This window comes from Anomaloglossus baeobatrachus, chromosome 4 (assembly GCF_048569485.1).
Source record: "Anomaloglossus baeobatrachus isolate aAnoBae1 chromosome 4, aAnoBae1.hap1, whole genome shotgun sequence".
Taxonomy (NCBI): Eukaryota; Metazoa; Chordata; class Amphibia; order Anura; family Aromobatidae; genus Anomaloglossus; species Anomaloglossus baeobatrachus.
Window position 1 is genome coordinate 38,138,620 of NC_134356.1, and position 24,708 is coordinate 38,163,327.

General features: G+C 50.3%; 2 protein-coding genes across 2 annotated transcripts in view; both read left to right on the top strand.

Moving 5' to 3' along the window:
- RAD51AP1 (RAD51 associated protein 1) overlaps positions 1–2,088 on the top strand; it is a 66,554-nt gene extending 64,466 nt beyond the window's left edge. The window contains exon 9 of the mRNA XM_075344251.1: positions 1,305–2,088. Within this exon, the coding sequence (XP_075200366.1) occupies positions 1,305–1,432 (128 nt within the window). The 3' untranslated portion in view covers positions 1,433–2,088. The remainder of the gene's footprint in view (positions 1–1,304) is intronic.
- Positions 2,089–4,368: 2,280 nt separating this feature from the next.
- Positions 4,369–24,708, top strand: part of FERRY3 (FERRY endosomal RAB5 effector complex subunit 3) — a 64,303-nt gene continuing 43,963 nt past the window's right edge. Inside the window, exons 1-8 of the mRNA XM_075344252.1 lie at positions 4,369–4,502; positions 5,811–5,999; positions 8,079–8,224; positions 9,893–10,074; positions 14,771–14,870; positions 17,637–17,758; positions 19,655–19,755; positions 19,833–20,030. Coding sequence (XP_075200367.1) covers positions 5,822–5,999; positions 8,079–8,224; positions 9,893–10,074; positions 14,771–14,870; positions 17,637–17,758; positions 19,655–19,755; positions 19,833–20,030 — 1,027 coding nt within the window. The 5' untranslated portion in view covers positions 4,369–4,502; positions 5,811–5,821. The remainder of the gene's footprint in view (positions 4,503–5,810; positions 6,000–8,078; positions 8,225–9,892; positions 10,075–14,770; positions 14,871–17,636; positions 17,759–19,654; positions 19,756–19,832; positions 20,031–24,708) is intronic.

Below are 24,708 nucleotides of genomic sequence, written 5' to 3' on the forward strand. Positions count from 1 at the left end.
TGTCCCTGCATGTTACGAGTGGAATCGCATTCCACCCGTAACATTAACCCCTTACATCTCGCTGCCAAAGTCTGTCAGCGAGATCTATATACGCGCGGTGAAGATTTTTACTTACCGCCTCCCCCACCGGAAGTCACATGAGTGATCACGTGACTTTCGGTGGTTGCCATCGTAGCACAGAGTCATGTGATGACGCCTGCAGCTATGACGTTTCACTTTCGTTTTCACCTGGCCCGGAGGCCAGGGAAGCAGGAAGTGACCGTATCTGCTGTTTACAGCTGTATAGCTGTGATCAGCAGATAGATCAGAGCGATCGGATTGCTGATCGCTATAGCCCCCTAGGGGGACTAGTAAAATAAAAAAAAAGGATAGAAAAAAGGATAAAAAAAACCCCGAAAAGTTCAGATCACCCCCTTTCCCTCCATTGAAAATTTAAGGGTTAAAAAATAAATAAATATACACATATTTGGTATCGCCGCGTTCAGAAATGCCCGATCTATCAAAATATAAAATCAATTAATCTGATTGGTAAACGGCGTAGCGGCAAACAAATACCAAACGCCAAAATTACGTTTTTTTGGTCGCCGCAAGTTTTACGCAAAATGAAATAACAGGCGATCAAAACGTAGCGTCTGCGCAAAAAGGGTGCCATTAGAAACGTCAGCTCGAGATGCAAAAAATAAGCGGTCACTGAGCCATAGATCCCAAAAAAATGAGAACGCTACGGGTTTCGGAAAATGGCGCAAAACGTACGCCACTTTTTTGGGACAAGCTTGTGAATTTTTTTTTAACCCCTTAGATACAAGTAAACCTATACATGATTGGTGTCTACAAACTCGCACTGACCTCAGGCATCACATAGATACATCAGTTTTATCATATAGTGAACACGGTGAATGAAATATCCCAAAAACTATTGTGCGATCACACTTTTTTTGCAGTTTTTCCACACTTGGCATTTTTTTTTGCTGTTTTCCAGTACACCATACGGTAAAACTTATGGCTTCATTTAAATGTACAACTCGTCCCGCAAAAAAACAAGCCCTCATATGGCAAGATTGACGGAATAATAAAAAAGTTACGGCTCTCGGAAGAAGGGGAGCAAAAAACAAAAACGGAAAGTGCCCGGGGGCTGAAGGGGTTAAAGACACTTGACAGTGAACCGGGGCTATAGAAGGCAAACACTGCAATATGTTTCATTAAATCCAGTTGCAAAAATGATTTTAAGCCCCAAATACATAGATTTACGTAAAGAAAAATGGCTCCAAAGTTTGACGACCCCTTTGTTGTTTCTGTCTCCGCAGCCTCTTCTGGAGCGGTGAGGAGTCCTCTGGCCGGGGGAACCGTGAAGTCTCCTAATCAAGGTCTGCGCCTCGGCCTGTCAAGACTGGCGAGGGTGAAACCCTTACATCCGACCACTGCCCTGCTCTGAGCCCGGGCCACGATGTACAGACTAAGCCTCGTGCCCGGTACACACCGCAGGGCGAAGACTCGGGGGTCTCGGGCCTCCTCCGTCCGACGGTCGCCTTTACTTTGGGGACAATTCCCCTGCCGACCATTGCTCCAATATTCAGGATTTTTGGAATACCTTATAGTAGGACATTTAGACAACCCGTCCATTTGTGACTTTATATTTTAATATGCTATTTTAGGATCCGGATCAGCACCCCACCCTGGACCTGGGGGAGAATCACACATGGGGTGCCCCTTATATTACACAGCAGAGGACTATGGGGGAATCCACAAGGAGCGGTCGGCATACCAAGTCATTGGCCGGAGTATCTGCACTTTACTCATCGGAGTGTAGAACGAGGGTCCGGACCGGCCGCAGGTCTTTATCCCCGAACTCTGCGTCTTCATAGACTTACGAGACCCCCGGCCGGTCCATTCCTTACGCAAAGTGTGATACCCCCGGATATATAAAGCCTCAGTGTTGTCGTCTCCTCCTCTTCCCTGTTTCCTCTGTTCGCTGCTCCCGCCTCTTCTGTATTTTTAATTGTCTGTTTTTAGCCCCCAAAATATCAAATTGTAATATTTAATGTCCACAATTAATAAAAGCGAAGATTTTATTATTTCACTTTTTTATTAAAGTAGATGAGAACAAGTGAGCTTTTGTTCTGTGTTATATGGCGGCTGGATGTATCCACTCTTTGGACCCCCCCTTCCCAAAAATATGTAGCCCTGCTGGCTCAGCAACAGTACATAAATACAGTATATCACATAAGTGAGTAAATATATATCATATCTCATATATCATAAATATTTTATTATATCTTTTCACGGGACAGCACTGTAGCTCTGACCCTGTGATACAATGTGCAGTGTCAGTGTGCAGCTTGTATACAATGTGCAGTGTCAGTGTGCAGCTTATATAACAGGCTAAATTTGGTTTCCTCTATATAACTCAACACACAGCCATTAATGTCTAAACCACTGGCAACAAAAGTGAGTACACCCCTAAGTGAAAATGACCAAATTGTGTCCAAAATGTCAAAATCTTCCATTTTCCAGCATGGCCTTAATTCTCTTGGGCCTGGAGGTCACAGGAGCCGCTGGATCCTCTTCCATCCTCCATAACGACATCACGGAGCTGGAGGATGTTACAGACCTTGTGTTCCTCTTTTTGTTTGAGGCCCTACAGATGCTCCATAGGGTTTAGGTCTGGAGATGCTTGGCCAGTCCAGCACCTTTACCCTCAGTTTCTGTAGCGAGGCAGTGGTGGTCCTGGAGGTGTTTGGGGTCATTATCATGTTGGAATATGAAGGGAGGAGATCCTGCTCTGCTTCAGTATGTCACAGGACATGTTGGTAATCATGGTTCCATCAATGAACTGTAGCTCCCCACAGCCGGCAGCTCTCATGCAGCCCCAAACCATGACCCTCCACCACCATGCCTGACTGTAGGCAGGACACACTTGTCTTTCTCCACCTCACCTAGTTGCTCTCACACACAGTTCACACCATCTGAGCCAAATAAGTTTATCTTGGTCTCATCAGATCAGGGGACGGTTCCAGTAATCCATGTCCTCAGTATGCTTGTCTTCAGCAAACTGCAGCTTTCTTGTGAATCATCTTTAGAAGAGGCTTCCTTCTGGGACGACAGCCATGCAGATCAATGTGATGCAGTGTACGGCGTATGGTCTGTGCACTGACAGGCGGACCCCTCACCCCTGTAACCTCTGCAGTGTGCGGTGTATGGTCTGAGCACTGACAGGCGGACCCCTCACCCCTGTAACCTCTGCAGTGTGCGGTGTATGGTCTGAGCACTGACAGGCGGACCCCTCACCCCTGTAACCTCTGCAGTGTGCGGTGTATGGTCTGAGCACTGACAGGCAGACCCCCCACCCCTGTAACCTCTGCAGTGTGCGGTGTATGGTCTGAGCACTGACAGGCGGACCCCTCACCCCTGTAACCTCTGCAGTGTGCGGTGTATGGTCTGAGCACTGACAGGCGGACCCCCCACCCCTGTAACCTCTGCAGTGTGCGGTGTATGGTCTGAGCACTGACAGGCGGACCCCTCACCCCTGTAACCTCTGCAGTGTGCGGTGTATGGTCTGAGCACTGACAGGTGGGCCCCCCACCCCTGTAACCTCTGCAGTGTGCGGAGTATGGTCAGAGCACTGACAGGTGTAACCTCTGCAGCAATGCTGGCAGCACTCATACGTCTATTCTGAAAAGACAACCTCTGGATATGATGCTGGGCACGTGCACTCAGCTTCTTTGGCCTGTACTAAGTGGATCCTGTCTTGTTATACCTCTGGATGGTCTTGGCCACTGTGCTGCAGCTCAGTCTCAGGGTGCTGACAATCGTGTTACAGCTTCGGCCATCTTTATGTAGGGCAACAATTCTTTTTTTCAAATCCTCAGAGAATTCTTTGCCATGAGGAGCCATGTTGAGCTTCCAGTGACCAGTATGAGAGAGTGTGTGAGAGAGAACACCAAATGTAACACCCCTGCTCCCTATTCACTAGCACTAATGAGTCACATGACACCGGGGAGGAAAAATGGCTAATTGGGCACAATTTGGCCATTTTCACTTAGGGGTGTACTCACTTTTGTTGCCAGCGGTTTACTGTACAGTGTATTAAAGTGTTGTCCCATGGAAAGGTGTACTCACTTCTTATGATATACTGTAAATGCTGAGGATCTCCAGTGCGGCCCCTTGTGGAAAAGCAGTAAATCCAAGCTGAGGTCACATTACACATCCTGATGACACCAGTCAATTTTTATTCACGGGAAGGAAAGCATTGACTGACAGCAGAGATCTTATGCTGCCTGCAATATGTGATGTGACCGCTAGATGGTGATCTAGAGCTGAGCGGCTGCTGATGCGTTCCACCGCGCTGGTTTGGTCTCAGTCGCCACCCGTAGTCTGCGCAGGCTCATCCGGAAAGATGGCTCCTGTCTTCTATCGCTGTGAAGATGCTGTGGATGTGAAGTAGCGTCCGGTAGGAGACGTCCCCGCACTCACAACACGGAGCCCCGGCGGCGGCTGCGGAGCAGGTACAGGCTGTAGTGAGTGAGGGGCACACCAGGGGGCGCTGTCCTGCTGCGGGAGATTCATGCTATCGAGGCAGAACCTCCAGCTGTCAATCAAATTTGGCAATACGGCGGTGTTGGGCGATGTCCAAAGCCAGGGGGCGCTAGTCAGCCGTGTAACAGCTCTGGGAGCATCTGCAGGTGGTGAGCCACAGCAGCAGTGTATTATCCTCCAGAGCTGCACTCACTATTCTGCTGGTGCAGTCACTGTGTACATACATTACATTACTTATCCTGTACTGATCCTGAGTTACCTCCTGTATTATACTCCAGAGCTGCACTCACTATTCTGCTGGTGCAGTCACTGTGTACATACATTACATTACTGATCCTGTACTGATCCTGAGTTACCTCCTGTATTATACTCCAGAGCTGCACTCACTATTCTGCTGGTGCAGTCACTGTGTACATACATAACATTACTGATCCTGTACTGATCCTGAGTTACATCCTGTATTATACTCCAGAGCTGCACTCACTATTCTGCTGCTGCAGTCACTGTGTACATACATTACATTACTTATCCTGTACTGATCCTGAGTTACATCTTCTATTATACTCCAGAGCTGCACTCACTATTCTGCTGCTGCAGTCACTGTGTACATACATTACATTACTGATCCTGAGGTACATCCTGTTTTATACACTAGAGCTGCACTCACTATTCTGCTGGTGCCGTCACTGTGTACATACATAACATTACTGATCCTGTACTGATCCTGAGTTACATCCTGTATTATACTCCAGAGCTGCACTCACTATTCTGCTGGTGCAGTCACTGTGTACATACATTACATTACTTATCCTGTACTGATCCTGAGTTACATCTTCTATTATACTCCAGAGCTGCACTCACTATTCTGCTGCTGCAGTCACTGTGTACATACATTACATTACTTATCCTGTACTGATCCTGAGTTACATCCTGTATTATACTCCAGAGCTGCACTCCCTATTCTGCTGGTGCAGTCACTGTGTACATACATTACATTACTTATCCTGTACTGATCCTGAGTTACATCCTGTATTATCCTCCAGAGCTGCACTCACTATTCTGCTGGTGCAGTCACTGTGTACATACATTACATTAATTATCCTGTACTGATCCTGAGTTACATCCTGTATTATCCTCCAGAGCTGCACTCTCTATTCTGCTGGTGCAGTCACTGTGCTGTACTCCAGAGCTGACAGCAAGGAGTTATTTAGAAATGTATGAGGAATTGTCTCCAGTTTTCCATGCACTGAGCAGTGTTTTATTATTTTTTTTTCCAGCTGAACTCACAATGAAGCCCGGTAAAGGGAAGTCTTGTTACACAGAGCGGGATTTCGAGTACAGGTTCCTGGCGGGGGCTCAGAGTTTTGTTCTCACCGTCCCGCTGCAGTTTCCGGTGCAGGAGAACCTGGATCACCTACACGGGCGTCTGATGCTCCTGCACGAGCTGCCGTGCTTTGTAGAGCAAGGTGATTCTGCGCTCACAGTGTCCTCTGGAGCTTGCACAGTGCCCAGGATGGGCGCCGCTGCGCTGAGTACAGGCTGCCACCTCTGTCTGCAGCTCTGCATCAATGTCAAACAGCGGCATCTAAACGGCACTTGTTCCGCACTTAACCCCCCAGCGTGGGCCCTGCCACCGATCCACCCCCACCCCTCCCCTAATGCACCCCCCCTCACATCCATATACCCCTCCCTCCCATCCATGCACCCCCCCTCCCCCCTCCCATCCATGCACCCTCCCCCCTTACATCCATGCACCCCCCCCTCCCTTACATCCATGCACCCCCCTCCCCCCTCCCCCCTTACATCCATGCACCCCCTACCCTCCTCCCATCCATGCGCCCCCCTCCCATCTTTGCACCCCCTCTCCCATCTATGCACTCCCCCTCTCCCATCTATGCACTCCCCCTCTCCCATCTATGCACTCCCCCTCTCCCATCCATGCTCTCCCCCTCTCCCATCTATGCACTCTCCTCCCATCCATGCACACCCCCTTCCCATCCATGCACCCCCCCTCCCCCTCTTGCATCCATGCACCCCCCCCTCTCGCATCCATGCACCCCCCCTCCCCCTCTCGCATCCATGCACCCCCCCTCCCCTTCTCCCATCCATGCACCCCCCTCCCCCATCCATGCACCCCCTCCCCCTCTCGAATCCATGCACCCCCGTCCCCCTCTCGAATCCATGCATCACCGTCCCCCTCTCGAATCCATGCACCCCCCTCTTCCCATCCATGCACCCCCCTCCCCCTCTCGAATCCATGTATCCCCGTCCCCCTCTCGAATCCATGCACCCCCCCCTCCCATCCATGCACCCCCCCTCCCCCTCTCGAATCCATGCATCCCCGTCCCCCTCTCGAATCCATGCACCCCCCCCTCCCATCCATGCACCCCCCCTCCCCCTCTCGAATCCATGCATCCCCGTCCCCCTCTCGAATCCATGCACCCCTCCTCCCCCTCTCCCATCCATGCAACTCCCCCTTTGGTCTTTCTTTCTGGTGGGCTGGCATCATTTACATCTCGTCACTAAATATGTCATTATTTTGGCACTGTATGGCACTATTATATAGGCACCCTATAGCACTATCACTTGGGTGCTCTGAGGTTTTATTTTTTGACTCTGGAGTGCGGTGGAGACGCTGTGGCAGCATTATGTGAGCACTGCATGATGTGAATATTTCGGCTCCTTTTATGTGGGTGCAATATGGTATATGAGGGTCGCTATCACAGTATAACATGGGCACTATGGTGGTCTTATATGTGCATGGTTTGGCAGTATGATGTGGGTACTCGAGTTATTTGAGCACAGTATGAGAGCAGTGTACTACATGGCAGTATTATGTGGGTGCAATATGGTATATGAGGGTCGCTATCACAGTATAACGTGGGCACTATGGTGGTCTTATATGTGCATGGTTTGGCAGTATGATGTGGGTACTCGAGTTATTTGAGCACAGTATGAGAGCAGTGTACTACATGGCAGTATTATGTGGGTGCAATATGGTATATGAGGGTCGCTATCACAGTATAACGTGGGCACTATGGTGGTCTTATATGTGCATGGTTTGGCAGTATGATGTGGGTACTCGAGTTATTTGAGCACAGTATGAGAGCAGTGTACTACATGGCAGTATTATGTGGGTACAATATGGTAAATGAGGGTCCCTATCACAGTATTACGTGGGTACTATGGTGGTATATGTGTATGGTTTGGCAGTATAAAGAATGAATAAAACTAAAGGCCCTCTTAATTAAAAGCTAGAGGGCGCTGCAGACCCCATAAGTAAATTCTGCCCCCATGCAGACGTCCCGCTTTTATTTCCGTGGGCTCGGGCCACACATACCGTATACTGTGAGTCGGGGCTCCTAATGTGGGGCTCCTGCGACTCCCTCAGTTAGTCAGCGCCTTCTCATGAGCGGGGGTCCCCTTTACAGACGGACGTGTTTGTGTCACAGACCGGTCCCCTCCCTCTTCCTCTTCCTCTTCATTCTATGGGAGTCATGTTGTATTAACCCTTCATTATTTTATTCTCTCTCTCCTTGCCACAGACCTAAAGAAACGTCTGAGCCGGTTTGTGGAGGAGGAAACCATTAAAGATTTCGACCGAGACGCGGAGCAGGCGCTGGAGGCGGTGCGCTCGGGGCAGGTGGACGCCGGCGCCTTGGCCAATACCTGGATGAAATCCTATAAAGAGGTGAGGACTAAGGACTGAGCGCAGCACAGGGGCCGAAAAACCCGCCACATCGGCTGTGCAAGATCTCTGATCGCTGCGGAAAGTGGAAACCTATAGTTTTGAATTTGCACTTGGTGTCACGGCTGCAGTTTGTTACAGTGTATCAGTGCAGGAGAACTATAATCCTGGAGAGCGGAGAGTGATGCTGATGTGAGGGTCTCTACGTCAGGGCCGGGGGCTCAGTTTATGACACCATCAGATGTTGAAATGAAAGGATTATACCCAAAGTAAAAAGTTTCCTGTCACTGGACAGCGGATATCTTCTGATTGCCTGGGGCCCGAAAGCTGAGGCCCCCCTGAACGAGAACAGGGCATTTCATCCCCATATTGAATATGGCAGAGGTGTGCATGCTCAAATAAAGTGGAGCTGAGCACGCTGGGATGGGGCGGAGGTGCGCATGCTCAAATATAGCAGAGGTGCGCGTGCCCGGCTGGAGTGTAGGTGCGCGTGCCCGGCTGTAGAGTAAGTGGGCGCGCCCGGCTGTAGAGTAAGTGGGCGCGCCCGGCTGTAGAGTAAGTGGGCGCGCCCGGCTGTAGAGTAAGTGGGCGCGCCCGGCTGTAGAGTAAGTGGGCGCGCCCGGCTGTAGAGTAAGTGGGCGCGCCCGGCTGTAGAGTAAGTGGGCGCGCCCGGCTGTAGAGTAAGTGGGCGCGCCCGGCTGTAGAGTAAGTGGGCGCGCCCGGCTGTAGAGTAAGTGGGCGCGCCCGGCTGTAGAGTAAGTGGGCGCGCCCGGCTGTAGAGTAAGTGGGCGCGCCCGGCTGTAGAGTAAGTGGGCGCGCCCGGCTGTAGAGTAAGTGGGCGCGCCCGGCTGTAGAGTAAGTGGGCGCGCCCGGCTGTAGAGTAAGTGGGCGCGCCCGGCTGTAGAGTAAGTGGGCGCGCCCGGCTGTAGAGTAAGTGGGCGCGCCCGGCTGTAGAGTAAGTGGGCGCGCCCGGCTGTAGAGTAAGTGGGCGCGCCCGGCTGTAGAGTAAGTGGGCGCGCCCGGCTGTAGAGTAAGTGGGCGCGCCCGGCTGTAGAGTAGGTGCGCGTGCCCGGCAGGAGCGTAGGTGCGCGTTCTTGGCAGGAGCGTAGGTGCGCGTGCTTGGCAGGAGCGTAGGTGCGCGTGCTTGGCAGGAGCGTAGGTGCGCGTTCTTGGCTGGAGCGTAGGTGCGCGTTCTTGGCTGGAGCGTAGGTGCGCGGGCTTGACAGGAGCGTAGGTGCGCGGGCTTGACAGGAGCGTAGGTGCGCGGGCTTGACAGGATCGTAGGTGCGCGTGCTTGGCTGGAGCGTAGATGCGCGTGCTTGACAGGAGCGTAGGTGCGCGTGCTTGACAGGAGCGTAGGTGCGCGTGCTTGACAGGAGCGTAGGTGCGCGTGCTTGACAGGAGCGTAGGTGCGCGTGCTTGACAGGAGCGTAGGTGCGCGTGCTTGACAGGAGCGTAGGTGCGCGTGCTTGACAGGAGCGTAGGTGCGCGTGCCCGGCTGGAGCGTAGGTGCGCGTGCTTGGCTGGAGCGGAGGTGCGCGTGCTTGGCTGGAGCGGAGGTGCGCGTGCTTGACAGGAGCGTAGGTGCGCGTGCCCGGCTGGAGCGTAGGTGCGCGAGGACGAGGACGGGCGCGATATCTAATCTGGCCTAAACCTCCCCCCCCCCCGCAGACCACCCTGGAGCACGCCCGCCCGGAGGAGCCCAACCAGGACGAGGACTTCGCCGACATTTATCACGACCTCATCCACTCTCCGGCCTCCGAAACTCTTCTCAACCTGGAACACAACTACTTCGTCAGCATCTCCGAGCTCCTGGGGGAGCGAGACGTGGAGCTGAAGAAGTTACGGGAGAGGTGACTTTATTTATTAAAGGGGTTCTCCAACTTTGGGGACTTTTTTTTCCCTAAATGCATCCAATTGGGGTTTAAAATATTTTTTGCGACTGGGTTTCAATAAATATTTTGCCCGGTGTACCTTCTATAGCCTCTGTGGAGCGCGGTGTATTCCTGGCTGCAGAATGAGTTAACTGAGAATCCGTCAGTGAGCTCACTCAGATTGGAAGATGGAACGTTTGTAACTCTTGTATCTGTCTTTTCCTCAGCTGATTAATGACCACAGACTTCAACGTGCCGTAAAACAAAGAGACTTTTAATGAAACTGAATTGCAAAGATTATTTTAGCCCCCAAATACATGCTTTTAAGTATAAAAAAAGATATTGTTCCCCAAAGGTGGGCAACCCCTTTAAGTTTTAGCCAATAATATAATGAAACTCCCTTATTATGATCAGGATGGAGTTAAATGATACAGTTATGACCACCTGCAGCCACCACTAGGGGGAGCTTCCTCCATAGAGATACATGATAAGGTTCTCTCTGCAGCCACCACTAGGGGGAGCCTCCTCCACAGATTTACATAAGTTTTCTTTTTGCAGTCACCACTATGGGGTGCTTCCTCCATAGAAATTCATAGTTTTCTTCCTAAAGCCACCACGAGGGGGAACATCCTCTATAAAGATATAGGATAATATTCTTTCTGCAGTCGCCACTAGGGGGAGCTTCCTCCATAGACATGCATACGTTTTTTTCTGCAGCCACCACTAGGGGGAGCCTCCTCCATAGAGATACATACTTTCTTTCTGCAGCCACCACTAGGGGGAGCTTCCTCCATAGACATGCATAAGTTTCTTTCTGCAGCCACCACTAGGGGGAGCTTCCTCCATAGACATGCATAAGTTACTTTCTGCAGCCACCACTAGGGGGAGCTTCCTCCATAGACATGCATAACGTTCTTTCTGCCTCCTCCATAGAGATACATAAGTGTCTTTCTGTAGCCACCACTAGGGGGAGCTTCCTCCATAGACATGCATAAGTTACTTTCTGCAGCCACCACTAGGGGGAGCTTCCTCCATAGACATGCATAACTTTCTTTCTGCAGCCACCACTAGGGGGAGCCTCCTTCATAGAGATACATAAGTGTCTTTCTGCAGCCACCACTAGGGAGAGCTTCCTCCATAGACATTCATAAGTTTCTTTATGCAGTCACCACTAGGGGGAGCTTCCTCCATAGACATTCATAGGTTTCTTTCTGCAGCCACCACTAGGGGGAGCTTCCTCCATAGACATGCATAAGTTACTTTCTGCAGCCACCACTAGGGGGAGCTTCCTCCATAGACATGCATAAGTTACTTTCTGCAGCCACCACTAGGGGGAGCTTCCTCCATAGACATGCATAAGTTACTTTCTGCAGCCACCACTAGGGGGAGCTTCCTCCATAGACATGCATAAGTTACTTTCTGCAGCCACCACTAGGGGGAGCTTCCTCCATAGACATTCATAAGTTTCTTTATGCAGTCACCACTATAGGGAGCTTCCTCCATAGACATTCATAGGTTTCTTTCTGCAGCCACCACTAGGGGGAGCTTCCTCCATAGACATTCATAAGTTTCTTTCTGTAGTCACCACTAGGGGGAGATTTCTCCATAGACATGCATAAGTTTCTTTCTGCAGCCACCACTAGGGGGAGCTTCCTCCATAGACATTCATAAGTTTCTTTCTGTAGTCACCACTATAGGGAGCTTCCTCCATAGACATGCATAAGTTACTTTCTGCAGCCACCACTAGGGGGAGCTTCCTCCATAGACATGCATAAGTTTCTTTCTGCAGCCACCACTAGGGGGAGCTTCCTCCATAGACATTCATAAGTTTCTTTCTGCAGCCACCACTAGGGGGAGCTTTCTCCATAGACATGCATAAGTTTCTTTCTGTAGTCACCACTAGGGGGAGCTTCCTCCATAGACATGCATAAGTTTCTTTCTGTAGTCACCACTAGGGGGAGCTTTCTCCATACGATACTGGAAAAGTATATATTTTTTATTTTTTTCAGCCACCACTAGGGGGAGCTTCCTCCATAGGTGTACATACAGTTAGGTCCAGAAATCTTTGGACAGTGACACAATTTTGGCGAGTTGGGCTCTGCATGCCACCACATTGGATTTGAAATGAAACCTCTACAACAGAATTCAAGTGCAGATTGTAACGTTTAATTTGAAGGTTTGATCAAAAATATCTGATAGAAATTGTAGGAATTGTCACATTTCTTTACAAACACTCCACATTTTAGGAGGTCAAAAGTAATTGGACAAATAAACCAAACCCAAACAAAATATTTTTATTTTCAATATTTTGTTGCGAATCCTTTGGAGGCAATCACTGCCTTAAGTCTGGAACCCATGGACATCACCAAACGCTGGGTTTCCTCCTTCTTAATGCTTTGCCAGGCCTTTACAGCCGCAGCCTTCAGGTCTTGCTTGTTTGTGGGTCTTTCCGTCTTAGGGTATGTGCGCACGTTGCTTTTTACCTGCTTTTTACCTGCTTTTTTGTTGCTTTTTCTTCTGCGCTGTTTAATGCCAAAATGGATGTGTTCTTCTATTCAAGCAAAGTCTATGGGAATTTGGGTTTCTTGTTCACACTATGTTGTTCAAAATGCTGCCTTTTTGTGGCAGAACTTTGGTCAAAGACTCAGCTTTGCAGTGCAAAACCCAAATGGCAAAAACAATTGACATGTTGCTTCTTTCAAAAGCTGAGTTTTTGACCAAAGTTCTGCCTCAAAAAGGCAGCATTTTGAACAACATAGTGTGAACAAGAAACCCAAATTCCCATAGACTTTGCTTGAATAGAAGAACACATCCATTTTGGCATTAAACAGCGCAGAAGAAAAAGCAACAAAAAAGCAGGTAAAAAGCAGGTAAAAAGCAACGTGCGCACATACCCTTAAGTCTGGATTTGAGCAAGTGAAATGCATGCTCAAATTGGGTTAAGATCTGGTGATTGACTTGGCCATTGCAGAATTTTCCACTTTTTTGCACTAATGAACTCCTGGGTAGCTTTGGCTGTATGCTTGGGGTCATTGTCCATCTGTACTATGAAGCGCCGTCCGATCAACTTTGCGGCATTTGGCTGAATCTGGGCTGAAAGTATATCCCGGTACACTTCAGAATTCATTTGGCTACTCTTGTCTGCTGTTATGTCATCAATAAACACAAGTGACCCAGTGCCATTGAAAGCCATGCATGCCCATGCCATCACGTTGCCTCCACCATGTTTTACAGAGGATGTGGTGTGCCTTGGATCATGTGCCGTTCCCTTTCTTCTCCAAACTTTTTTCTTCCCATCATTCTGGTACAGGTTGATCTTGGTCTCATCTGTCCATAGAATACTTTTCCAGAACTGAGCTGGCTTCATGAGGTGTTTTTCAGCAAATTTAACTCTGGCCTGTCTATTTTTGGAATTGATGAATGGTTTGCATCTAGATGTGAACCCTTTGTATTTACTTTCATGGAGTCTTCTCTTTACTGTTGACTTAGAGACAGATACACCTACTTCACTGAGAGTGTTCTGGACTTCAGTTGATGTTGTGAACGGGTTCTTCTTCACCAAAGAAAGTATGCGGCGATCATCCACCACTGTTGTCATCCGTGGACGCCCAGGCCTTTTTGAGTTCCCAAGCTCACCAGTCAATTCCTTTTTTCTCAGAATGTACTTGACTGTTGATTTTGCTACTCCAAGCATGTCTGCTATCTCTCTGATGGATTTTTTCTTTTTTTTCAGCCACAGGATGTTCTGCTTCACCTCAATTGAGAGTTCCTTAGACCGCATGTTGTCTGGTCACAGCAACAGCTTCCAAATGCAAAACCACACACCTGTAATCAACCCCAGACCTTTTAACTACTTCATTGATTACAGGTTAACGAGGGAGACGCCTTCAGAGTTAATTGCAGCCCTTAGAGTCCCTTGTCCAATTACTTTTGGTCCCTTGAAAAAGAGGAGGCTATGCATTACAGAGCTATGATTCCTAAACCCTTTCTCCGATTTGGATGTGAAAACTCTCATATTGCAGCTGGGAGTGTGCACTTTCAGCCCATATTATATATATAATTGTATTTCTGAACATGTTTTTGTAAACAGCTAAAATAACAAAACTTGTGTCACTGTCCAAATATTTCTGGACCTAACTGTAAGTTACTTTCTACAGCCACCTCTAGGGGGAGCTTCTTCCATAGAGATTCATAGTTTTCTTCCTAAATCCATCACTAGGGGCAACTTCCACTATAAAGTTACAGGATAATTTTTTTTCTGCAGCCACCACTAGTGGGAGTTTCTCCATAGAGATGCATGATACGTTTCTATCTGCAGCCACCACCAGGAGGTTTTCATACATAGACATACATAAGTTTCTTTCTACAGCCACCACTAGGGGGAGCTTTTTTCATAGGGATACAGGAAAAGTATCAGGGTTTTTTTCAGCCACCACTAGGGGGCGCTTCTTCCATAGAAATACATAAGTTTCTTTCTGCAACCACCACTAGTGGGAGCTCTTTGTACTTGCTTTTCAATAGAGTTATTGTATACAGTAAGCTCCCTCTAGTGGTGGCAGCAGGCAAGTATATTATTATTGGTGATTTCTGTGTTATAAAACCCCGCTCTGGTCACTACTCGGATATATTAACAAAATATCAAATGGTGAAATAATTGCCGATCTTTTCCGTACAGGCAAGGCTCAGAGATGAACAAAGTGATGCAAGAATTGGGGAAGTCACTAAGTGACCATGATGTCAACTCAGTAGCTGCTCAACATTTTGAGTCTCAGCAGGTAACGTAAGACGTCCTCTATGTCGCACCCTTGTCCTTAGGTTTTCTATTTCGCACCCTTGTCCTTAGGTTCTATATGTAAAACCCTTGTCCTTGGGTCTTGTATGTCGCACCCTTGTCCTTGGGTCCTCTGTGTCGCACCCTTGTCCTTGGGTCCTCTGTGTCGCACGCTTGTCCTTGGGTCCTCTATGTCGCACCCTTGTCCTTGGGTCTTGTATGTCGCACCCTTGTCCTTTGGTCCTCTGTGTCGCACCCTTGTCCTTGGGTCTTGTATGTTGCACCCTTGTCCTTGGGTCCTGTATGTCGCACCCTTGTCCTTGGGTCCTGTATGTCGCACCCTTGTCATTGGGTCCTCTATGTCGCACCCTTGTCCTTGGGTCTTGTATGTCGCACCCTTGTCATTGGGTCCTCTATGTCGCACCCTTGTCCTTGGGTCCTCTGTGTCGCACCCTTGTCCTTGGGTCCTCTATGTCGCACCCTTGTCCTTGGGTCCTCTATGTCGCACCCTTGTCCTTGGGTCCTGTGTGTCGCGCCCTTGTCCTTTGGTCCTGTGTGTCGCGCCCTTGTCCTTTGGTCCTGTGTGTCGCGCCCTTGTCCTTTGGTCCTGTGTGTCGCGCCCTTGTCCTTTGGTCCTGTGTGTCGCGCCCTTGTCCTTTGGTCCTGTGTGTCGCACCCTTGTCCTTTGGTCCTGTGTGTCGCACCCTTGTCCTTTGGTCCTGTGTGTCGCACCCTTGTCCTTTGGTCCTGTGTGTCGCACCCTTGTCCTTTGGTCCTGTGTGTCGCACCCTTGTCCTTTGGTCCTGTGTGTCGCACCCTTGTCCTTTGGTCCTGTGTGTCGCACCCTTGTCCTTTGGTCCTGTGTGTCGCACCCTTGTCCTTTGGTCCTGTGTGTCGCACCCTTGTCCTTTGGTCCTGTGTGTCGCACCCTTGTCCTTTGGTCCTGTGTGTCGCACCCTTGTCCTTTGGTCCTGTGTGTCGCACCCTTGTCCTTTGGTCCTGTGTGTCGCACCCTTGTCCTTTGGTCCTGTGTGTCGCACCCTTGTCCTTTGGTCCTGTGTGTCGCACCCTTGTCCTTTGGTCCTGTGTGTCGCACCCTTGTCCTTTGGTCCTGTGTGTCGCACCCTTGTCCTTTGGTCCTGTGTGTCGCACCCTTGTCCTTTGGTCCTGTGTGTCGCACCCTTGTCCTTTGGTCCTGTGTGTCGCACCCTTGTCCTTTGGTCCTGTGTGTCGCACCCTTGTCCTTTGGTCCTGTGTGTCGCACCCTTGTCCTTTGGTCCTGTGTGTCGCACCCTTGTCCTTTGGTCCGGTGTGTCGCACCCTTGTCCTTTGGTCCGGTGTGTCGCACCCTTGTCCTTTGGTCCGGTGTGTCGCACCCTTGTCCTTTGGTCCGGTGTGTCGCACCCTTGTCCTTTGGTCCGGTGTGTCGCACCCTTGTCCTTTGGTCCGGTGTGTCGCACCCTTGTCCTTTGGTCCGGTGTGTCGCACCCTTGTCCTTTGGTCCGGTGTGTCGCACCCTTGTCCTTTGGTCCGGTGTGTCGCACCCTTGTCCTTTGGTCCGGTGTGTCGCACCCTTGTCCTTTGGTCCGGTGTGTCGCACCCTTGTCCTTTGGTCCGGTGTGTCGCACCCTTGTCCTTTGGTCCGGTGTGTCGCACCCTTGTCCTGTGGTCCGGTGTGTCGCACCCTTGTCCTTTGGTCCGGTGTGTCGCACCCTTGTCCTTTGGTCCGGTGTGTCGCACCCTTGTCCTTTGGTCCGGTGTGTCGCACCCTTGTCCTTTGGTCCGGTGTGTCGCACCCTTGTCCTTTGGTCCGGTGTGTCGCACCCTTGTCCTTTGGTCCGGTGTGTCGCACCCTTGTCCTTTGGTCCGGTGTGTCGCACCCTTGTCCTTTGGTCCGGTGTGTCGCACCCTTGTCCTTTGGTCCGGTGTGTCGCACCCTTGTCCTTTGGTCCGGTGTGTCGCACCCTTGTCCTTTGGTCCGGTGTGTCGCACCCTTGTCCTTTGGTCCGGTGTGTCGCACCCTTGTCCTTTGGTCCGGTGTGTCGCACCCTTGTCCTTTGGTCCGGTGTGTCGCACCCTTGTCCTTTGGTCCGGTGTGTCGCACCCTTGTCCTTTGGTCCGGTGTGTCGCACCCTTGTCCTTTGGTCCGGTGTGTCGCACCCTTGTCCTTTGGTCCGGTGTGTCGCACCCTTGTCCTTTGGTCCGGTGTGTCGCACCCTTGTCCTTTGGTCCGGTGTGTCGCACCCTTGTCCTTTGGTCCGGTGTGTCGCACCCTTGTCCTTTGGTCCGGTGTGTCGCACCCTTGTCCTTTGGTCCGGTGTGTCGCACCCTTGTCCTTTGGTCCGGTGTGTCGCACCCTTGTCCTTTGGTCCGGTGTGTCGCACCCTTGTCCTTTGGTCCGGTGTGTCGCACCCTTGTCCTTCGGTCCGGTGTGTCGCACCCTTGTCCTTGAGTCCTATTTAGGAGATCATAGACACTCAGGACCTCTCTATATTAGACAGAGGTCCTCAATACCATCAGCTCAGGAAATCTCTAATGTCCCGCAGCAACAGCTGTGATCAGAGAAGACTCCAGTCCTGAGGGTTAAACCCCCTAAGACGCCACAGTCATTAGTGGCCATAGCATCTAGGTGGTCAGACTCAGCCCTTTCACACCGCACTACATAATTGCAGCCAGGGGTCTATCCAGGACCCCCAGAGCCCACCATGGCAATATACCTGTGATTATCCTGAGGAGGAACCATTGACGTTGTCTTATGTTATTATTACAGATTCTAGAAAACAAATGGAGCACAGAACTGAAGCAGCTGTCCACCATCCAGAAGCAGGAGTATCAGGAGTGGGTGATAAAGCTGCACCAGGACCTGAAGAACCCCAATAACAGCTTCATCAGGTGAGAACAAACTGGAAAAAAGGGGGTCACTGCCATTCTGGGGAGGGGACGTGTACACCGGGTGACGAAAGACATACAGCACATATCAGTATTGCTTAAAGGAGCAGGACCAAGTCCGATTAGAGAAAGTGGGGGGGCTTTATCTCTTCAGGAGGTGGGCACTCGTCTTCTCACATACAGATATAAGTGAGCGCTGGGCTTTTAGTCCATGGCAGGATTATGCTGGGAATTGAGGGAAAGGCAGTCCCAACTCCTATAGAGCTGGCAGAACGCTGATGAAGAGGATGGGCCCACTGGAAAAAGAGTGGATGGCGAGTTATAGAGCAAGAGACTTGGAGCCCCGAAAACAGATTTAAAATGTTATGGGGGATGAGATCACATAGATTGTGATATATTTTTTTTTTACATGTTTTGGGGGCGCAGTAATAAAAACCCCAAAAGCATAAAACCTATTAAACACAAGGAATACTCTTTTTTTTTTTTTTTACTGAGCCTTATACTGTAGCACCATAGCCCTGCAGACATGTCCTATAGTACAGGAGCGGGGGCTGTACTGCCAAATGACAACAGGAATCCGAGAACCCTCCAAACCCCTTTCCTTTACTTATACCATTTTGTATTTACTTAAAAACACTAAATTGGGGCTAAAATTCATTTTTGGAATTGGGTTTCGTTAAAAATGTTTCGCCATTTACCTTCTGTAGCCTCTGTGCGTCACTGTCCATTAATGGCTGCAGAATGAGTTAACTGAGAATCCATCAGGGAGCTCTTCTAACTCTTACCTGTCTTTTTCTCAGCTCATTGTTGACCACAGACCACATCAAAGTTGAGTGTGAAGAAAACCAAAAAGCCTGTAAAAGTTATCCAGGACCCTTAGAATATCAAACTGATGGGGGTCCCTCGCTGATCAGAAGATACACAGTGTACGCAGCACCCCTGATCTGATCACTGTATAGTGGCCACTCCCATATTGCAGTTCAGCTGCTATTGAAGTAAATGTGATCTGAGCTGCAGTACCTGAGAACGGCCACTATGCAGCACATGGCGCTGTGCTGTTCTGATTGTGCTCTCTATACACTGGCTGCCACAGGACCTCCTTACATCTGATTGGTCGGGGTGCCAAGTGTCGGACCCCAAAGGTTTGATATTGATGACCTATCTGAGGCCTGTAATTGGGGCAAAAATAATAATTTTTGCCATTTTGCACCATTATGCATTTACAGGCCTTTTGCACATTTAATTTGATGTGGTCCATGGTGATAAATCAGCCCATCAGCTCAAAACAAGACACATAAGGGGGCTACAAACTCTAAAAAGGCACATAAGGGGGCTACAAACTCTAAAAAAGACACATAAGGGGGCTACAAACTCTAAAAAAGACACATAAGGGGGCTACAAACTCTAGAAAATACACATAAGGGGGCTACAAATTCTAAAAAGATACATAAGGGGGCTACAAACTCTAAAAAGATACATAAGGGGGCTACAAACTCTAAAAAGACACATAAGGGGGCTACAAACTCTAAAAAGACACATAAGGGGCTACAAACTCTAAAAAGACACATAAGGGGGCTACAAACTCTAAAAAGACACATAAGGGGGCTACAAGCTCTAAAAAGACACATAAGGGGGCTACAAACTCTAAAAAGATACATAAGGGGGCTACAAGCTAAAAAGACACATAAGGGGGCTACAAACGCCTGTCAGCCCCTTAGAATGAGCTCACTGATAGATCCTCAGTTTACTCATTCTTTAATCAAGGCGAACAGTGGCAAATTTTTACAAAAAATGTTACTTTTAATACATTTCTTCACTTTTTTTGTAAAAAAAAAAAAAGTGGACAACCCCCTTTAAATCCTTAAGGCTTCACATTCTTGGTTGTGTGTTCTTTCATAGTGACGAAATCAAAGTGCAGCCGAACTGTTTCCAGGAATCGGCCGGTCAGCCCCTGTATGAGGAGCGGGAGCAGATGGAGGAGAGCTTCACCATACACTTGGGTAAGAGCGGTTATGACCCCCTAATGACGTCCCTGGTGGTCCGGTGGTAGTCACATCACTCCTCGCCTTCTCTCCAGGTGCTCAGCTGAAGACCATGCACAACCTGAGGCTGCTGCGGGCCGACATGCTGGACTTCTGCCGGCACAAGCGTAACCACCGCAGCGGGGTGAAGCTGCACCGCCTGCAGACCGCCCTGTCCCTGTACTCCGCCTCGCTGTGCGGCCTGGTCCTGCTGGTGGACAACCGCATAAACTCCTACAGCGGCATCAAAAGAGGTGAGCGGCGCTCTGACACCTATCCTGATGCCCCCCCTCTTAAAAATATGTTTCTGGGCGAGGGCTTGTTTTTTGCGTGGCGAGTGGTAGTTTTTATCGGCACCACTTGGGGGTACGTATAACATTTTGATTGCTCGTTATTGCATTTTGTCTGGGAGGTGCGACGACAGAAAAATGACATTACCGAACTTCCTGCAGCTGCCACTAGATGGAGCTTTAGAGCTCACCGTGCTATTAAGACGTTATCTGTGTGCAGGGAGCTCCCTCTAGTGGTGGCTGCAGGAAGAAGGGAATTTTGTTTACTTACCGTAAATTCCTTTTCTTCTAGCTCCAATTGGGAGACCCAGACAATTGGGTGTATAGCTCATGCCTCCGGAGGCCACACAAAGTATTACACTAAAAGTGTAAAGCCCCTCCCCTTCTGCCTATACACCCCCCGTGCATCACGGGCTCCTCAGTTTTAGTGCAAAAGCAAGAAGGAGGAAAGCAAATAAATTGGTTTAAAGTAACTTCAATCCGAAGAATCTCGGAGAACTGAAACCATTCAACATGAACAACATGTGTACACGAAAAAACAACAGGGCGGGTGCTGGGTCTCCCAATTGGAGCTAGAAGAAAAGGAATTTACGGTAAGTAAACAAAATTCCCTTCTTCTTTGTCGCTCCATTGGGAGACCCAGACAATTGGGACGTCCCAAAGCAGTCCCTGGGTGGGTAAAATAATACCTCATAATAGAGCCGTAAAACGGCCCGTTCCTACAGGTGGGCAACCGCCGCCTGAAGGACTCGTCTACCTAGGCTGGCATCCGCCGAAGCATAGGCATGCACCTGATAGTGTTTGGTGAAAGTGTGCAGGCTCGACCAGGTAGCCGCCTGGCACACCTGCTGAGCCGTCGCCTGGTGCCGTAAAGCCCAGGACGCACCCACGGCTCTGGTAGAATGGGCCTTTAGCCCTGAGGGAACCGGAAGCCCAGAAGAACGGTAGGCTTCGAGAATTGGTTCCTTGATCCACCGAGCCAGGGTGGATTTGGAAGCCTGTGACCCCTTACGCTGACCAGCGACAAGGACAAAGAGTGCATCCGAGCGGCGCAGGGGCGCCGTGCGGGAAATGTAGATTCTGAGTGCTCTCACCAGATCTAACAAATGCAAATCCCTTTCACATTGATGAACTGGATGAGGACAAAAAGAAGGCAAGGAGATATCCTGATTGAGATGAAAGGGGGATACCACCTTAGGAAGGAATTCCGGAACCGGGCACAGCACCACCTTGTCCTGGTGAAACACCAGGAAAGGGGCTTTGCATGACAGCGCTGCTAGCTCAGACACTCTCCGAAGTGAGGTGACTGCTACTAGGAAGACCACTTTCTGCGAAAGGCGAGAAAGAGAAATATCTTTCAAAGGTTCAAAGGGTGCCTTCTGAAGAGCCATCAGCACCCTATTCAGATCCCAGGGTTCTAACGGCCGCCTGTAAGGAGGAACAATGTGACAAACCCCCTGCAGGAACGTGCGTACCTGAGAAAGCCTGGCAAGACGCTTCTGAAAGAACACAGAGAGCGCTGAGACTTGTCCCTTAAGGGAGCCGAGCGACAAACCTTTTTCCAATCCTGATTGAAGAAAGGAAAGAAAAGTGGGCAATGCAAATGGCCAGGGAGAAAATCCCTGATCAGAGCACCAAGAAAGGAATATTTTCCACGTCCTGTGGTATATCTCGGCGGTCGTTGGTTTCCTGGCCTGTCTCATAGTGGCAATGACCTCTTGAGATAATCCTGAAGACGCTAGGATCCAGGACTCAATGGCCACACAGTCAGGTTGAGGGCCGCAGAATTCAGATGGAAAAACGGCCCTTGAGACAGCAAGTCTGGACGGTCTGGCAGTGCCCACGGTTGGCCCACCGTGAGATGCCACAGATCCGGGTACCACGACCTTCTCGGCCAGTCTGGAGCGACGAGAATGGCGTGGCGGCAGTCGGCCCTGATCTTGCGTAACACTCTGGGCAACAGTGCCAGAGGGGGAAACACATAAGGGAGTTGAAACTGCGACCAATCTTGAACTAAGGCGTCTGCCGCCAGAGCTCTGTGATCGTGAGATCGTGCCATGAATGCCGTGACCTTGTTGTTGTGCCGGGACGCCATTAGGTCGACGTCCGGCATCCCCCAGCGGCAACAGATCTCCTGAAACACGTCCGGGTGAAGAGACCATTCCCCTGCGTCCATGCCCTGGCGACTGAGAAAATCTGCTTCCCAGTTTTCTACGCCCGGGATGTGAACTGCTGATATGGTGGAGGCCGTGGCTTCCACCCATAGCAGAATCCGCTGAACTTCCTGGAAAGCCTGACGACTGCGTGTCCCACCTTGGTGGTTGATGTAAGCCACCGCTGTGGAGTTGTCCGACTGAATTCGGATCTGCTTGCCTTCCAGCCACTGCTGGAACGCTTTTAGGGCAAGATGCACTGCCCTGATCTCCAGAACATTGATCTGAAGGGAGGACTCTTGCTGAGTCCACGTACCCTGAGCCCTGTGGTGGAGAAAGACTGCTCCCCACCCTGACAGACTCGCGTCCGTCGTGACCACCGCCCAGGATGGGGGTAGGAAGGATTTCCCCTTCGACAATGAAGTGGGAAGAAGCCACCACCGAAGGGAAGCTTTGGCTGCTTGGGAGAGGGAGACGTTCCTGTCGAGGGACGTCGACTTCCTGTCCCATTTGCGGAGAATGTCCCATTGAAGTGGGCGCAGATGAAACTGCGCAAAAGGAACTGCCTCCATTGCTGCTACCATCTTCCCTAGGAAGTGCATGAGGCGCCTCAAGGGGTGTGACTGACCTTGAAGGAGAGATTGCACCCCTGTCTGCAGTGAACGCTGCTTGTTCAGCGGAAGCTTCACTATCGCTGAGAGAGTATGAAACTCCATGCCAAGATATGTCAGTGATTGGGCCGGTGTCAGATTTGACTTTGGAAAATTGATGATCCAACCGAAACTCTGGAGAGTCTCTAGAGTAGCATTGAGGCTGTGTTGGCATGCCTCTTGAGAGGGTGCCTTGACCAGCAGATCGTCTAAGTAAGGGATCACCGAGTGTCCCTGAGAGTGAAGGACCGCCACTACTGTAGCCATGACCTTGGTGAAAACCCGTGGGGCTGTCGCCAGGCCGAACGGCAGTGCCACGAACTGAAGGTGTTCGTCTGCTATGGCGAAACGCAGGAAGCGCTGATGCTCTGGAGCAATTGGTACGTGAAGATACGCATCTTTGATATCGACCGATGCAAGGAAGTCTCCTTGGGACATTGAGGCGATGACGGAGCGGAGCGATTCCATCCGGAACCGCCTGGTCTTTACGTGTTTGTTGAGCAGTTTTAGGTCCAGGACAGGACGGAAGGACCCGTCTTTCTTTGGAACCACAAACAGGTTTGAGTAAAAACCGTGACCCTGTTGCTGAAGAGGAACAGGAACCACCACTCCTTCCGCCTTTAGAGTGTCCACCGCCTGCAGAAGAGCATCGGATCGCTCGGGAGGCGGGGATGCCCTGAAGAATCGAGTCGGAGGACGAGAGCTGAACTCTATCCTGTAACCGTGAGACAAAATGTCTCTCACCCAACGGTCTTTTACCTGTGGCAGCCAGGTGTCGCAAAAGCGGGAGAGCCTGCCACCGACCGAGGATGCGGTGTGAGGAGACTGAAAGTCATGAGGAGGCCGCTTTGGTAGCGGCACCTCCAGCGGTCTTTTTAGGACGTGACTTAGACCGCCATGAATCGGAGTTTGTCTGATCCTTCTGAGGCCTTTTGGACAAGGAGAATTGGGACCTGCCCGCGCCCCGAAAGGACCGAAACCTCGACTGTCCCCTCCTCTGTTGGGGTATGTTTGGTTTGGCCTGGGGTAAGGATGTATCCTTTCCCTTGGATTGCTTGATTATTTCATCCAATCGCTCACCAAACAAACGGTCACCAGAAAATGGCAAACTGGTTAAGCACTTTTTGGAAGCCGAATCTGCCTTCCATTCCCGTAGCCACAATGCCCTGCGTATTGCCACCGAATTGTCGGCTGCAACCGCCGTACGGCTCGCAGAGTCCAGGATGGCATTAATAGCGTAGGACGCAAATGCCGTCGTCTGAGTGGTTATGGACGCCACTTGCGGCGCAGACGTACGTGTGATTGCGTCAATCTGCGCTTGACCCGCTGAGATAGCTTGGAGTGCCCATACTGCTGCAAATGCTGGGGCATGTCAGAGACCTCACCCTGGGATCCATGAGACACCCCGGGAGGACATTGTTGCTCCAACTGAGGTGGACCATGGTGCAGTGATTCCACAGTGCCCATTGTCTGAGATACCGGTCTGGACTGCAAAGCTTCTAATATCTTAGCCATAGTCTCAGAAAGTCTATCAGTAAAAACTGCAAACTCTGTCCCCGTCACATGGACAGTGTTAGCTGGTGGTTCCCTCTGGGCCCCCCTTCGCAGAGGCTCCGGCTGAGAAAGTGCCACAGGGGCCGAGCATTGCACACAATGAGGGTCAGTGGAACCTGCCGGTAGTATAGCCGTACATGCTGCACAGGCAGCATAGTAAGTCTGTGCTTTGGCACCATTGCTTCTTGTGGACGACATGCTGTTGTGTCCTCTGAGCAATCCCGGAGGGTATATAGCCAAAAATCAATCGTGCACCATACAGTGTAAAGTATAGCATATAAGGAT